Source organism: Barbus barbus (assembly GCF_936440315.1).
Source record: "Barbus barbus genome assembly, chromosome: 16".
NCBI classification, from domain to species: Eukaryota; Metazoa; Chordata; class Actinopteri; order Cypriniformes; family Cyprinidae; genus Barbus; species Barbus barbus.
This window is the reverse complement of record NC_136744.1, coordinates 2,975,767-2,993,542: the sequence shown is the minus strand read 5'-3', so window position 1 is coordinate 2,993,542 and position 17,776 is coordinate 2,975,767. Positions and strand designations below refer to the sequence as shown.

At 37.0% G+C, this 17,776-nt stretch overlaps 1 protein-coding gene across 1 annotated transcript; it reads left to right on the top strand.

Annotated features, from left to right (window-relative positions):
* The first annotated feature begins 330 nt into the window (after positions 1-330).
* Positions 331-17,170, top strand: LOC306882068 (protein FAM83B-like). Its single transcript, XM_079436514.1, has 5 exons — positions 331-454; positions 3,465-3,958; positions 9,043-9,207; positions 13,754-13,878; positions 14,294-17,170. Exons 2-5 carry the CDS (start codon positions 3,512-3,514, stop codon positions 16,347-16,349), a joined length of 2,793 nt encoding a protein of 930 aa, XP_079292640.1. The 5' UTR covers positions 331-454; positions 3,465-3,511; the 3' UTR covers positions 16,350-17,170.
* The last annotated feature ends 606 nt before the right edge of the window (positions 17,171-17,776 follow it).

Sequence of the window (17,776 nt, the reverse complement as noted above, 5' to 3'; positions counted from 1 at the left end):
AATGAATGCATTCATAAAAAAAAGACCAACATGCTGTGAAGGACTTGATTTAGCAAACAAGAAAGAAGTCACTGAAACATTGTACGTGTCACATTTACAAAAAATCTCCTCTGTCAGTGAGAAGACAATAGACTCTGTCAGAAATAGAAACTGTCAACTTTATTTCAGTGAACTATGAACTCTTTGGAAGGATAGAGGCACAGGACGAGAGATAGAGGGGAAGAGGCGTGTCTTCGGTATGTCAGACAGGTTTACTGCCTCTCATTATTTGCATGTGAAAACTTGAGTCCCCACCCTTCACCAGGTTCTCAGCACTTCTCCTGTTCAGACACATTCAGGGATTTTTTTTTTCCAGAGACTAACAAATCTCCTTTAGCTTGTGACATACCTCATCTCTTCTGGTACAACACCGGATAAGAATGCTAAGAGACACAGCATGTTGATTTCCTCTTAAGTAAGTAACTTTTTACAAATGGCAAAGCCTTAAATGTCATGCTCAGTGTTACTAAAATACTAAATTGTTTGGAGCCAGTGAAAGGAAGCTGCAGAGTACAGATGACAGAGGTTACTTTGCAATATGTCTGCCTGTATTGATTTTGCATATTTTAAGATACGTTTCACAATGTTAGTGCATGACACTGTGACGGACTAGTTCTGAGACAGTATACAATGAACTAAATAGGGTTCTCACAAACGATTTATATGGATTTTAGTTCTAGTTTTATCTTTGGAATGTGCTGATGTCTTATGATCTCTAAGATGAACAAATATTTGAAAAGTTTCCTGGAACCTCTCAAAATGAGCTTTTTTCTCATTTTCTTTCTTAAGTGTTTAATGAAACTGTGCTTTTGCAAGCAAAATACATTTTCAAGATCTTTTAAATATATAATATTAATCAGCAAAATCCTACAGCAATAAAACATATTGTTATTGTAGTAACAAATTTCTCTCACAGAACTATTTAGTTTGGGTTGACTAAAACTGCCTTTGTTATTCAGTCAGCGTATTAATCAGCGTCTCAGAGCAGGTGGGGCTTCGAATGACTTTAAGTGTTGAATGCCAACCCCTTGTGAATGCTTTAGGCCTGTGGAGATCTCCGCACCTGCTGATCAAGTCAAGTCAAGTTTAATTCATTAATTTTGCCTGATGGGATGAATTTGAAACAGGATAACCCTTGATGGATTCTGGGAAATCGCCTTTATTTAATGGCATCAAGGTTTTCTAGTGTGTGTTTTTCACCTGAACGCAAATGAAGATTTTGAGTTATTTGTTATCCTTGTCAAAATAACCCAACTGCAGTTTGATTGAGATTAATTGGAATGCACAATAAAAAACATGATTTCTGAGAATTGTTAAAAACGGAGTAATCTGTTTTCGCAAATGAACTCTTCATGTTACTGTTTTGTTCACCTGTCCTTCTTAACTTGTAGATATACCATCTATAACTAACTGTCCTGCGATCAGCAAACAGAAAGAGCAAATATTATTTTCCAAATGAATGACCTGGTTGTTTCTGAAGAACTCTATTAATATGCACTAATTGATTAATTGATTTTAATATTTACTTCACAATATATTATCAAATCCTTAATGTTGACAAACCGCACATCATTATAAAGGACTATTGTGCCCACTGTTTCATTAACGGTCTTGAATTTTAATTTCTTTGAAGGTGAAGTACATAATTTTTATTTATTTATGTATGTATGTGTGTATGTATTTTTTAGAAAGCCTCATATGAATCGTAAATATTTCACTACATTACAGTAGATGTTTTGTCATTGACCCCCCCCCCCCCCACTGACTAGCTGTTAAAGTGACAGTTACAGCTTATGCAACTGATTCAAACAGCTGTGTTGTCTAAGTGGCCAATAGCAGGCTTGAAGGGTTCTTCAACTATTGAGATGATTGGAATAACTTTATTTTTCTTTGGGGCTTATAGACTTACTTAGTGTCAATTAACTAAACTAACTGTCCTGCACCCAGCAAACAATATTAAGTTGGAAATGGAATGCTCTAGTTGCTTCTATAGGCCCGACTCAGTAACAAAGCAGCACAATGCAATAATGTCAACATTTTCTCACATTTTTAATCGAAGGAAAATAATTACAGGGCAGCTTCTTCGTTATAGGAACAGCGAGTCACTCACAGTTGCATCAGCAGCAGAACATGTTACATCTGGAGAGTTTGCTCACTGCTGTTGCTCAGTGCTTTAAATGTGCGCTCATAAAAAGAAATGAATTACACGTAACGCAGTACTTGAGAGATCTGTTTAAAATGATGTAGACTTATATGAGATGAAGACTCCAGTCATTTCAATCACCTAATACAAACTCTTTTATTCTATATGCAGTGGGTACTCACCATGTTGAGATCACAAAACCAGCTGTGCCAGGCAGTGCAACAGTTTTGAATAATAATAATAATAATAACGATAATAATAACAATAATAATATTACTTAACTTATCACAATTAATATTAGTAATAACTTAGCAATATTAGTAATACCAACCAAACACTATATATATATATATATGTGTGTGTGTGTGTGTGGTAACACATTATTTTGATAGTCCACTTTAGACATTCTACTAACAGTAAGTAACTTTGCAACTACATGTCAACTAGCAGTCATTAGAGTATTAGTAGACCGTCTGCTTAATATCTTCTAACAAGTATATGCCAACTTATTCTACTAACCCTAAACCTACCCTACTGAGAGTTAGTAGACATGTAGTTGCAACTTAATGAGAATTAGTTTACATGTAGTTACAAAGTTATTTATAGTTAGTAGAATGTCTAAAGTGGACTATCGGAATAAAGTGTAACCATATATATATATATATATATATATATATATATATATATATATATATATATATATATATATATATATATATATATATATATATATATATATATATATGGACACGATTTTCTACTTTCTGTTGCTAGTTGGTGGTGTTGAGGGGAGGTAGGATTTACTAGAAAAAAAGGGGCTAGGGTCCAGGATATTATGTCTTTAAGGACACATCATAAAAAACATAAGTTCAGAGTGATGGTACTGATGCATGAGATCCATCATTCCAGACCAAATGAGTGTCGAGAAGTAACATGTACAAACAAGTGTTAGTAGTGTATTAGTAGACTGGTTGGGTTAGGGTTAGAATAAGTTGACATGTTCTTGCAAAATTACTTATAGTGAGTAGAATGTCTGTTGGGACACCCTCACAATAAAGCAGATATTAATCAGACAGTCTACTTACACTCGAATGAGAGTTAGTTGACATGTAGGTGCAAAGATACTAATTGTCAACAGAATGCTCAAAAGGGACCATCAAATTAAAAGTGTTACCAAATCAAAATTGAAATCCATGCAAGATGCTATTATGCATGTAGGTGAGTTGTTACAGAATTTTGTTGATGTACAGGATTGCTGAACATCATGTGTGTTGTTTCTTAGGTGGCAAAGGCTGTACAGTGTTTTGAGGAATCCAACTCGACACCGTGATGGAATCCGAATTTTCATTGCTGTCCTCCTCAAAGGGAGAGTTCAAGGCGGAAGATTACATACAGCCGCATTACAAGGAAGCGTATCGGTTAGCCATCGACTGCCTGGTCAAAGAGGGAGAAGCTTCTTATCGAAATTTCATCAAAGAGGAAGGCATATGCTGTTTCCTCTCTGAGGAGGAAATCAACCATATTACAGAGAGCGCTGTGCAGCCACCCACCAGCAACCACACTGAGGAAGTGGACTGTCCACAGGACGATACGTCCTCCACAGGCACATACTGGCCCACTCACTCGGACACTGACCCGCCAAACCTGGATTTAGGCTGGCCAGACGTCCCGCACAGAAGGCTTGAGACCAACATAGACCTGCTGTTCCACCCGCCGAGGCAAAACAGTCCCACTATCAAGGAAGTGATCCGCAAACAAATACAGGATGCCAAGCAGGTAATGTTGATAAAACAGCATGCTGAAAGGGGTGTAAATAAACACCTCTTTGAAACCAGTCCTTCTGTAGATCATGTGCTTTTGAATTGCGCTCAGAGTTAAGAAACACACATGCACATAGCTCAAGAATGCCCTAGAAACAAAACCGAGCTTCTGAATGATATTGTAGCCTAGTGGTAACCGATCTGTTTGGCAATTGAAAGGCTGTGGGTTCAAAACCCACAGGGGGTGATCCATGTGCACAGTCGGATTTTGCATGTCCCATTCATTTGATTTTGAGCAATACTGTTAAAAGCCTACAATAAGCTCCAAAGCTTAAGCAATGAATTATGCTTCTGAGGAAGCCACAAGTCAGTGTTTATTTTCCAAATTCCAGTGAAGCACTACACTACAAGTCATAGTTGTATTTGTATCCATGTTTTTATTGATTCACTTATTCACTTGTGCTTCGTCATCCGCAAAAGCTTCATGGAATGAGTAATTGATTCAAAGATTTAAGTAAGCACTTTTTGCCTTGCTTTTTTATGGTTTTGAAATACTTTTTGGATTGAAATTAATGTTTGTAATGTTTGTTTGGCATTTAATAAATAAATAAAGAAACAAAGGTAGCTAACAAAATGGCTAATTAAAAAAAAAAATAATTATTTGTTAAAAATTGTTTTATTCAAATAAGGTCAGTGCCTCAGAAAATGTATTTTCTGGGCATCTTCTAGAGTAGTAGCTTGCTGCTTTTCTTCAGGGTGGAATAGTAACAGATCAAGGCTATATGAGCCGAGATCTTTTAAATGTAGAGATACAAAATTTGTCTTTGATCTTCAGTGGAATCACCTATCATATAGACGTGCTTTTCACAGTGTTCAGCCTTGCAGACAGCTTCTACCTTCAGAGTAAAGAGAAAATTTCCCCCAAAGACATGTCTTTCTAAATAAACGATGTTTTCACACTACATAAAAACATCATAGGGCTCTCAGAGTACACTCCAAGGCTTTAATAAAATCTGTTTTTAGCTACATCATTTTGTGTATCTTCAATTTGATGTATTTAGCTAAGGTTTGACGCCTGACAGTGTGGAATTAAAGCCTTCCATTCAATTAATTACCTCTAAATTGAATGTTGTCTTTGCGTTTAGCACTGCTATGTAATTGTTGATGAGGAAATAAAATATGGTTGGCTTTTTAGATTTCACTCCAAAATCAAAATAAAAATAATAAAATTATCTTTAGTTCAATATGACATTATTTTCTCAACAATTAAGTATATTCCCATTATTGCTTTTTCAATGATAGCTAAACATTTTCTAAATTAAATACCATAACATCTATTTTCTCATTAAAGTGACAAAGTTCTCTCATCTGCAGAATGACTGAATGTGAGCTTGCAGTCAGTTGTAAGCAAGGGCCGGGTTTAAGTAGGCTAAATGCATGGAGAAGTCCTTCATCTGTTTCACTGGAGTTATGACATTTTGATAAAAAATTACAAGGCCAAAAAAAAAAAAAGGAAACATATGCATGAATAATTCACAGAGATCAATAAAATTAATTTAGAAAATAGCTAGAGTATATTTCCATTTCATGCCGACTTTAGGATAATGCCAATTCGATTTGTTTGGTTACATTACAGTGCAGTAACCAAATAAAGTACTGAATAATATAAATAAACTATACAGACTTAACTGATTATTTCACATTTAATGCAATTACTATAGTATGCACATGTAGGACAGGAAAAAAGAGCCACTGATTTTGTATTTATTTATTTATTGTTATTGTTATTATTTATTTAATCTAATTTTTTAATGTGCTTAATTGCCATGAAAATGAAAGCAAAATACAATTTCTTGTTTCTTTCTTTTGGAATTTTGCCTCAGAATTAAACTCTTAAACTGACTCTGAAATATAATTCGCCAATGTAGTGAATGTTTGATTTTATTCTTTCTGTATCTGAATCATTTTAATGAGTAGGTATCCATAATCTTGTTTAAGTTTTTGGTACAAGGCACTGATGAGAGCAGCATTGCTGTCTGTCAGAGCAATGAACCGTTGCATTGTTACAGGAGTATGGGAAGTGTGTGAACCATTTTCACTGCCATGCCTGTTCACCACACAATTCCCTCAATAAATTGATTTCCTTTAAATCATGGCTTTTGAAAGCAGCCTCATAGCTGTGACGTCTTGAATTCTTGCTAAAGATGTGAAAAGGCCAGGTACATCCCTTTCTCCCTCAGGCATCAGTCATGTATAGATTACAGCAGCCTCTCCACAAAAACAGTAGCAGCTAAACTGTGCTGAACAAACACACAGCAAACAACTAGTTGTGCAATGTGCACTGTTGAAATGATCACTCCCTTTGCAGTTGATGAGACAGAAGTGCCAGAAATATCTAGGTGTGCCTATGAGAAGCAAGCTTTACCACATTAAAAAAAAAAAAAAAAAAATATATATATATATATATACATATATATTTTATCATGCAAAGAAAGCCTTGCTTCTGGGGTGTGGAGCAGTCTTTATTAGTAATAAGTGAGACAGCAATGCCTCCTTTCTGAGTAATTCATTCTTCTTTGTGTTTTGATAATGAGAGATGATTAAAGCCCTGGCTCATTTAATAATTAGGAAGCACGACTAAGAGCTTCTAATGAACATTGTACACAAACGGACTGATATACATGCATGTGATTAAGAACAATATCGTCAAAATGGGCTTTCATCAATTCACTGTAACAACAACAAAAAGAAAAAAAAACAAAAAAAAAACAGGATGTGATCATATCATTTGATTAAGCATTATATAATGGAAGTCACAGCAGAATCCAGACTTTATGTTTCTTCCCAATACATAAAGGCGGCGAAAAGTCTGAAAGGTTTCTTAATAAATACATACTTTATATGTGAACCATTACTTACTATCACATGATAATCTACAGTCTACATAACAATGCAAAAACTAAATGACCGATTTCTCCCAAATCTTGTCCCTGATATCCAGAGATTTCTGAAATTTTTTTTTTTTTTTTTTTTTTAATTTTCAGAATTGTAAGCATACATTACAGCATTCATGCATCGTCATGTGATGTTAATTCTTATAAAATTTTAATATAGTCATATTTAACGATACAAGCAATCATGCTGTTGAGATTTGCTACATAGCATATATCATCCTACATGAGTATACTCATGTATAGTTGCATATACTATACATCCAGCTTCACATATATTGATAATATAGCTTACATTTTGTACCGAAATGATCAATCAAGCACCATAAATTTGCTATATACGTACTGCACTATGTGAGTATGTATTCAGGTAAATTTGGATGTACTATACATCTACAGTACATTTCATTATATAGCTGGCTGGCTGATAATATTGTTTACAGTTTACAATAATATAAACAATCAAGCAGTTCAGATTTGCTTGTATACAGTATATAGTATGTATCCGTTTCAGGTTGGACATGTGCCTTATAGTAGTATAATGCATTATAAATTAATAATTTGTTAATAAATTAAAGATATTTATTCATAATATGGTGATACTGAGAATACCCCCCCCCCCCCCCCAGAGCAGAGCAGAGTCAGGCCCATTAGGCGACCACCTAGGACAGCATCTGACGAGGCCGTGGATTTACTAAACCAATCTCAGTGTGCTGAATGAACTGCACCTCGTGTGGCTCTGGCGCTCTGATTACATGTGCTCCCTAGAGTCGACTCACAGCGATGAAACTCTTGAGCAATGTATACAGCATCCTGTCAGGCGTGTTTGGGGGGAGGATTCTCATCTAGGGTGCCAAATGATATCGACTGATATACTAGCCTCTGCCAAGCCAAGATTCAAAACTGAAGGCGGTTTCATTTATGTAGACAATAGAACATACAATGGAATATGGAATTTTACTTCGTTTTTATTTGTAGATGTGTTGATGGGCTTTTGCATAAAAGAGTGGAAGCAAGCTTTTAAAATCATAATTGCTGTTATAAGCGTTTACTTGTATTTGTGGTAAGCAGTGTAGCATATGGTTTACTTGTACGTGTGTTTTCAGAACAAAGGAATCTTAAAAGCAGTAAAAATATATTATTAGCTTTGATTCTGCCTGACAGTAATGAAGCCTGTTCAGTATTTCAATGACACACGAACAAGTAAATTAGAAAGGCTGAACGGCTCCTTAAGATGAGGATGAGAAGAGACACTTTGAATAAGAATGCATGAGGACGCTCTCTGTGAGCGATAAATGAAAAGTACAGCATGCAGGAAAACACATGAGTTATTATTATGTCTAAGTAAACAAGATATACTCGGTTTAAAAATGTGAGCGTGTACAGAGGTGATGAGCTAAACAAGCATAATTGAAGGTTTGCTTATTTTCAAGCTTTATTTTATGAAGCATCTTTGTTCATATTGCTGTTGTGCATCTTTGAGTGGTACCTTCGTCATGGTAAAAATCTCTCATGAATCCTCTCATTGCTTTATTTGAAATACAAAACTGTAAAATTCAGTCAAGATTATATGCTGTACAACACTGTTCATACTGACAAGGTCCCATTAAATTCTGTAGAAATTCTTTATTAATCATTTGGTAATCAGTACATGTTTTCCAGGGTGTGACGAGATACGACTTACTCTAAAACTCATTATCATTCAGCGTTAACGGAACATCTCAAACCTGTCAAGGCTTGAATCAAGGAATGTCGGTCTTCCTGAAAGACATATGCTAGGACTAAGCCTTTTAATAATATAATACAATCCAGACAATCTTCTCCCCTGACTTCTTTCTGTTTAATGTTAGGCAAAAGGCCCAAGAAAATATGTATCATCCCCCGTCGGTTTCATGAAAGCCACCTTTCAAGTTATTGAAATTGGCCTAGATGTGGTTTTTCTGAATACGCAGAAAAACGAAGGGTGCCGTTTTAATAAACTGAAGCAGCTTCTGGGCTGACGCCTCTGGTTCGCACCTCTGCTTTGTTCAGCTTTGTGTAACTGACAGGGATGTCATTGATTTAAGAGAATATCATATCTGAACGCGAATGCCTGAAAATCCTCTGATGCTGACGTTTCGAATATGTTTTCATTTTTTTGTCTCTACAGGTCATAGCAATCGCAATGGATGTTTTCACTGACGTGGACATCTTTAAAGAAGTGGTAGATGCCTCAGTCAGAGGTGTTCCTGTCTACATTCTCCTCGACCACAATCACTTCAAACGCTTTCTCAATATGATAGAAAAACAAGACATCCAAATCCAAAAACTCAGGGTAAGTGCCCATATTCTACTGTATTTTGCCTTCAAGTCATGTGTCATTAAAATGACCTCCATCCCAAAACAGCATAATTTACTACATCAACACCCTTTTTGCTTATGTTTGCTAGAAAACAAACATGCAAAAAAGAATATATCAAATTAAATGCATAAAATATAGAGATGGATAATTATTCCAAAACTCCTTCATGTTAACACTTAAGTTATGCTTTGGTCCAGTGGTATGATTTTGGCTTTGCCTTGTATACACCTTTTAATAAGCTAACAGTGCTACTGCATCAGAAAGTGTGCATATGGTTGCGTTTCATTGTGTGATTTCATTGAAACGCAGAGCAGTCTGAGAGGGTCTGAGTGTGTCTGAGCATCCCATTCTGCTCAAGAAAACAGTGCCGCTCTAGACAAATATGTCGCCTCTCTACCACTGACAAGAGGGAAGCATATTGCTTAACGTATGAACCTGTGCATGAAAGGGATTTCTCGATTGAGTGCACTCGCTAACGGAGACAGAATAAGTGTACTGGATCAAAACATACTCTCTGTACTGAAACATACAGGAAATGAAATGAAGTGACAAACAAACTGTCAAAATCAAACTGTCAATTTAATCCCTATTTAAGAGATGAGCGCACACAAATACAATGTCATGTGTGATACCATGATGGTGTTGTGACTGTGTGTGCACTGTGTGTGCAATGGCGATATTTTTGTTCGTAAGACTGTGACAACGGCCATCTTCGAACCTCTCTCACTGTACGATATAGGACCACTGTTTAAGACCACATTCACAGAAATCACCATGATTGTTTCACGATGCCAATCTTTCGACAGCTGACACTCATGCAGTGTGTAGAGCCGTCCAGAGAAGTCTGTTGTCAAGGCCTTGCGACCAAAGATAGCCTGCAAATATATTTTCACTGTCAAACATTCTGCATGATCATCGCACACTGTGTTTGCTGCCATGACCCACGTTTACTGACCAGCCAATAAAAATGCAACATAAAATGGTGTGTTGATCAACGCGACATGGCTCTAAAACTTAAAACTGCTTACCTCAAACGCTTTTAACATCCTCTTTCGCAGCTTCCTTTTTTTCTTTTTTAGCAAACTTAAAAGGTACAACTGCCAAACTGTGCTTCATCATGCTCTTTTTGTTCACCACTACAACTAGCACATGCTAATGACGTTTTATTCCTAGTAACTTGCATCATACCCTGCTGTACGTGTCACGAGGTGTCATCCTCGTACAGTATTGCATGCATGTCATACAAGTTTATTAGATCCATGTTGAACAGATTGATTTATAATGATGTTTTAGGATTGCTAAAATTGTGCAGTGTGTAGAAGGCTTAAAGCAGCCCACCTCTTGTGCGTGGGGGCGGGGTTTATGTCAATTTCAGGGTTTGCGATGTCACTGACCCAGGAAGTAGCTCGTTGTAGTCCCTACCAGCCGTTTGCTGTAGGCCTTACAATGTGAATTCTGTAAAAGACTATTTCTCCCTTGGACTAATCTTTGAGCGTCATAACTTTGCAGATGTTGTTTACGACCAAACAGCCACACTACCTAAAGTTAAAAAGGTGAAATCATAAACAATGACCCCTTTAATAAATGACCATTTTATAAACATGGTGCAGTTTAGTTTCATTTGTAAAATTCCTTGCAATGATTGCAGGCTAATTTTATTAGCATTTCTTAAATTTTGTAAAATAATTCAAACAGAGGTTATTTTCACCATGGAAGTGCATTGACCAGAACGCCACACTAAAAGCAAAACATTAAAGGGTCAATGGCCGAAGAAGAAGCGACTGCAAACGTAACGGCAGGAACAGTGTCATAAGATGAAGCTCAGTTTTTACATGTCTCCCCATGTAGCATGTTTCGTCATGGCTTTTGCATCATGATCAAATGTACTTGTGAAAAACACACAGTTTATCTCAAGCTCCAACATTAACCAAGCAGCCAAGAGAGTCTTTTTCTCTCAAAGTCACAAGAGAAAGAGAGACACAGTACGATGCTACTCCCGTTTGATGCACCCCTGTTCTCTGTGGCATAATGAAAATGATCAAATAAATGAATGAATAAATAATTAAAACATCAGTTACACACCTACATTTGCTACAACCAAAGGTAAAAAAAGGCTTTCTGTCATCCTAAGAGAAACAGATTTTATACTGGCCAAAATCACTTGAACACACATCATGCAGCTGCGGCTTTCAAGCTCTTGAGGAGGACGTTCCCGGGGGACAGCAACTGTATATCAGTGACCATGTTGATTCAAGAGCTTCAAAATGCAGATGTCAAGAGCAACACATGCGATTTTTGTTATTAGATACATATATTTGATTCCTGTGTGCGACCAGATTTCCTCATTTGTCTGCATTACATTCTTCTAGCTGATGGCTGGGGCTGATGTCAATGTAAAAATTTGACTGACAGAACGCATAAGTAAAACAAAACGTCAACAGTAATCTGCAAAGCTGTCATGCTGTTACTCTTGTTACTTTTACAGAGCTCTCGTTTCTCAGAACGTTTTGTTCTTTGTTCAGGGCGATAAAGGAAATGAAAGTTGTTGAAATGAAAGAGCTGTTCTTTGAGAAACTTATACATATACATAACCACCGGAAAAAATTCAATTATTTTTTCTTCCTGATCAATTTCAACTAAATACGATCTTTGCTCTTTGTATGAAGATCAGTTAACCATTAATCACGTGGACTTTCTTGTCAAATGTGACAACACCTGGAAATATTCATGTACTGATGACGAGCCATATAAAGAAGCTATGAACTGGAAACACTGTCCCTCCCACTTCTTCCTACAGGGTATTGACTATTATTTTAAGAAAAACAAGCTGCAATTAAGATTTTAAGATTCTCACCACACCTCATCAGAGTGTCATCATCAGAGTATTTTTCTGCTACTGACATTTTTTGAATGTCTGTGAACTCTATATTCAAATGTCACTACACAGCATAGCAACAGCACCTGGTGCGGATCCTCAAATTTTAGTCTTTTTTCACCGTGGACACAAGCAACTTTCATTTTACAGTTGCACATGACATGCCCATCGTCATTAGTTTTGTTTGGGTGCACACAGATGGTACATATAAACTGTAACAGCTTTGTCGCTTTAGCAGTAGTGATAAGAAAGGACCCTTGGCCTCACCAGACAGACTTACTGTCATTATCTTTGTTTGCAAAGCAATAATGAGGTTTGTTTGCCTTTCATTTTGTTTTTGCTAAACAGACTTAATGTCTCTGTATAATCAACATGAAACACCAAATATATGTTTGAGTAACACAGGATATCCAGTAGGAATAAAATACTGGACGGGACTTTGTTCATTGGGAATTGATTGGATGAAAAGTACATCTTACAAACCAGAATGAAAAAAGGTGGTTGGAGGAATAGTAAGAGAGAATTGTCACATCAGCAAGAAATGATCATATTCATTATATAAGGACAATCAATCATATATTCATTTCTACTTTTTGAGAACTCTCTCAGAACAAGACTAATTTAAATTGAATTTAAATTCTGGTAACACTTTAGATTATAGGGAACACTATAATCTTGCTTATTTGTACTTATAAAGCACATATTAATGGCATATTCTGGATATTCTAGATCCACCCCATAACTAAATTTTACAACTACCTTACTAACTATTAATGATCAGCAAATTTGCAGTCTTTTGAGGGCAAACTCTGTGTGTTCCCTAATCTTAAGTGTTCCCAAATTTCTTAATTACACAGAGATTGTGGTACTTCATGATGTTTTCTTAACAAAGCTTGGGAGGAGCAGTTCAGATAATTAATCATTTTAGCACAGTTAGAGCACATTCAGATAATCAATTTACAGAGCTGGGTAGATTACTTACAAATTGTAATCCGTTACTGATTCCAGATTACATGACAAAAATTGTAGTCAGTAACGTAATCCATTACAACACATTTTAGGTAATATAATCAGATTACTTTTGGATTACTTTTGATTTAACTTGTTTATCACGATGATTTTAAATAACATTATCTTGTACCATAATGATGTAAAAAATGCAAAGAGTAAGAAAACTTATGTATAGTTGCATATACTATACATCCAGCCTCAAATATATTGATAATATAGCTTACATTTTGTACCGAAATGATCAATCAAGCACCATAAATTTGCTATATAGTATATACTGCACTATGTGAGTATGTATTCAGGTAAATTTGGATGTACTATACATCTACAGTACATTTCATTATATAGCTGGCTGGCTGATAATATTGTTTACAGTTTCCAATAATATAAACAATCAAGCAGTCACTTACATTTACAGTCAACTAAACTTTTTATGGCATCCCTCCTCCACCTAACTACTCCTATCCCAGTTTAGGATAGTGAGGGAGTTCTCTGGGCTTTGTCTAAATTCCAAGCTCAGAGCCCTCCCCTCAGACAGCATGCCGTATATGCATACTTGCATATTTTTATTTGCCTGTTTTCTTGCTAAATTATATCTATCTTGTTTTCTTCCTTTTTTTTTCTTGGCTATAGAATATGAGGATACGCACAGTGAAAGGCCAGGAATATTGTTGCAAATCTGGGGTAAAGTTCCATGGAGGAATGGGGCAGAAATTTCTTCTTGTTGACAGCCAAAAAGTATTTTTTGGATCATACAGGTGAGGCAGCATTTGTATTATTATTATGTTATTTTTAATTAATTTAATGATAATAGAAATAAAAATAAATAATTACTTTCTTTTTTTTATGTGTATAGATTTTTGTGAGGGGATTTGCTCAAATGAAAATGAATGGCTATTGCATTATAATCCAAAGCCATTCATGCTTAAAAATGCATTAAAATGTGTTTTTTACTTCCCGTAAATGTGTCGTATACTTCATATACTTCTCTGGGCCACTTTATATAAGGACTGCAAAAATATTAAACGTATGTCAACAAACAGAAGCATTTTCTTTTTTTTTAATGACTGCAGTCATTTAAAACTTACGCAAGATAAACTGCATTCCAACACATTTGCATATTGCTAGGACAGGATTTAATAACTATGTTTATGTTCATTTCTTGTTTGACAGCTTCATGTGGTCTTACGAGAAGATCAACCTCAGCATGGTTCAGGTTATAACAGGCCAATTAGTGGAGACTTACGATGAGGAATTTCGAACGTTGTACGCTCGATCGTCAGTCCCAGCTCAGTTTCAAACTGCCAGTGTGAACCAGTGTGAGACGAAGCCCAATGGCAAAATGGATGGATATCTGAATCATTCAAGCAACCCCTTTGAAAGGAAAGATCATTTAAGGCACACGCTTGATGCTGTTTACCGGCAAACCTGTGAAAGGAGATCAGGATTCTCGGCACTGAGAGAGGTTGAAGAAAGGCCACTTGTTACACCGCATGCTCGATTCCTTCAAGACACATCAGAGTTTTACAAAAGACACAGCTACGCAGGAGAACGGCAGGAGCCTGTGTATCTGACAAAATTGCCCAAGTATGGCTCTAGTAATTGGAACGTGGCAGCAGAGAGCAACCGTTATGGCGGATTCTCCAACAACGTGGACAACCAGTACGAAAGTTACGTCATCAACCCGATGTTCAGAGGCTCAAATATGCGGCAGTCTTACCACGGCCAGGACAAACAAATTCTCAACATAAGGCAAAACCTGCCCAGTTTAGCAAGTACTTCCAAGTCCTTCCTTCGGACATGGAGGATAGAGTCTTACCTCAACAACAGCAACGACGCACCTTACAGCGAGAACTACGATAATCTGGACCAATTTGAGGAGAACAAAATGGCTCCTCTGCAACACTCTCGCATCAGGTCATCGGTTGTTTTCACATCCACCATACCGGAACAACCAGAGATGAACAGCTACTCCAAAAACTCAGCGTCCTCCAACCACGATCCGGCACAAATTCAGTCAAACGCTCAGATGTATTCCTCAACCCAGTGGAATCAGACAGCACAGCACGATGACAACATGCTTAAGAGGCGCAGTTTACAGATTTTAGAAAACTCAGGAAGTAACACATCCTATAGCTCCGGAAGGAATGCAATATATGCAAGTTTAAACAGAGCCAAAAATCGATTTGCACACAACGCGCATGACTACCAGCAAGATGACAGATACAAAAGGCACAGCTTGGCCGATCCCAGGTGCAATACATATAACAGTGACTTTAACGAGCCCTCAAGTTACATGCACGCTTCTTTACCTAGAAGACAGAAAATCTGCAACATGTCTGCAAACGAGAATCCTAGAAATGCAGCGTACACGCCAAATTTCAAAGAGGACCAGAGGTCCGTCTCACATCATGATTTCCAAAAGACAGATGAGAGCAAAACTACCTCAGGAAACATATGGCAAGAGCCTCCCTCGAGGACTGTGTCAGAAACGCTTCTGGACACGGAGGACAGTCAGCCTTCGAAACCAAACAGCGCATCCTCGCAGCGCTTCTTGAAAAGGAGCACCAAGAAAATAAAATCCCTTCTAAACATCCCACAAAAGGGGGACAGTTCACCGAAAGGAAAGAACTCAGAAAGTCTCAAAATGGGAAGCAGCACAGATACGCTTATCTCAGATTATGATGACACCGCGCAAGGCAAGAAATACCAGGGTAGCACTGCCAATTCCACCAAGTCCACTGAGAGCAGTAGTCTGAAGCGTGCTAATGGGAAGATCCCTGGAGCTGAGAATCAATTTCCTGGCCTGGTGGGAGAGGCATCTGCGCCTCGCTTTAGCACTGAAGAGCTTCATCCTTCTCACACGCCTGCAAATGCAGAGACTTCCAAAACACAGGAGCAATCCACGGTCATTTCTCAGAAGGAGAAGACAAACTCGACACTAACCAGATCGAATCTGGTGTCAAAGCAACAAGTACCAGTAAACAGGCTGTATAGCAGATTTGAGCCGCTTTGCTCGTTTGAAAGCAGGAGTCCCACAGCAGGCCAGCCTGCCTATGTACCTGCACAGAGTCACGTAAACGAGAAAACAAGGAATTCTGTCTTTTTAAGAAGACAGCCCACGAATGACCATAGCAGTTATACAAACCAGCAGACGCAGGGACACGACAATAGAATTGGCCGTTTCATTCAAAGGGTTGGAAATTTAATACACAAGAATAAGTACTGAAATAACTAGTGAAATGATGTTGAAGCTAAAGCGTGTCATTTCTGCACCACTTTATTGACCAAATGGAATTGCAAAAATTGCACAAATAAGTATTTTCAAACAGGTTTCTTAAGCACTATTATCCACCTTTCAATGGTCAGACTAACAGATAGTCCTAACCCTAACTATTGCCAAGGTTGTTATGTCAGGCTGGCTGGGATGCTCATGCTCAATGGCTTGTTTAAACTGTCATTGCATATTAAACTGGGATAGGAGAAAATATTTTCAGATACCAAAAATTATACATTTTGGCTTTGAAGATGTGCAACAGTAATGTTTACTTGAATGCATTATTGCTAATGCCAGTGTTGAAGGTTTGCAATATAACTGGTGAAAAATGCTGCAAGCACTGTTACACTGCTACTTTGTAGTAGCTTTTTTTATTATTATTAATATTATGTGTACATTTAAAAAGGAATATTTTGTGTTGGGATAATGGGCAGACTAGGTTAATTATTTCTGTCACTTGAGTAATTGACACTTGAAACATTACCTGAGCTGTAGTAAACCATCCATACAACTTTAAATTGCACTTCAGCCTGGATAAAAGCTTTCCCGAAATAATGCAGATTGTTGTTTTAAGTTGACATTGAAATGCTGGAACACATGCAAGTGACAGTATATAATGTTGGTTTGTGGGTAACTGGTGCTTAGCTACTTTATCTTACAGGATGATCACACTGCCTTTGCACTATATATAGGTCATGATTTTGCTTATGTTAAGACTGTTTATGTCATGATTGATCCAAAACAGTTCTCTATTAAACATGTGAATTACTGAGTCTCATTTCATAAAGTGCACATGTACAGTAGTATACTGAACAAACGATATCAAAACACTATTCTCCATCTACAGTGGGACTTTTTTTTTTTTGCACAAATACAAACACGGTTGCGTGTATCCCAACATGGTACTTACCAAGAAATGAATGGTCTCGAAACTGATTGACGTTGAAACGGATTGATTTATAATGAATTCAAAACAGTTAAAAATAGAAAATGATTATACATAAAATGCAGTGCAGTTAGTTCGTAGCACAGTGCTCATTCAATAAATGCACAGCTAAACAGATGAGTTTTAGCACATCTGATCTCTTCTGGAAGCTGGTTCCAACTGCGGGTGGCATAATAGCTAAAAGTGGACTCCCCTTGTTTGTGTGAACCCTTGGTATTAACTGACTTGATCCTAATGATCTGAGTGGTCTGTTAGGTTTATATTCAGTGAGCATATCAGCAATATATTTAGGTCCTAGGCCATTGAGTGATTTATAAATGAGTAAAAGTACTTTAAAATCAATCCTAAATGTAACTGGAAGCCAGTGTAAGGACCTGAGGACTGGTGTGATATGCTCAGATTTTCTGGTTCTAGTCAGGATCCTGGCAGCAGT

Coding starts and splice junctions, on each gene's coding strand:
- LOC306882068 (XM_079436514.1), top strand. CDS start 3,512: ATGGAATCCGAATTTTCATTGCTGTCCTCCTCAAAGGGAGAGTTCAAG. Junction 9,208..13,753: donor TCCAAATCCAAAAACTCAGG/GTAAGTGCCCAT, acceptor TCTTGGCTATAG/AATATGAGGATACGCACAGT. Junction 13,879..14,293: donor GTATTTTTTGGATCATACAG/GTGAGGCAGCAT, acceptor CTTGTTTGACAG/CTTCATGTGGTCTTACGAGA.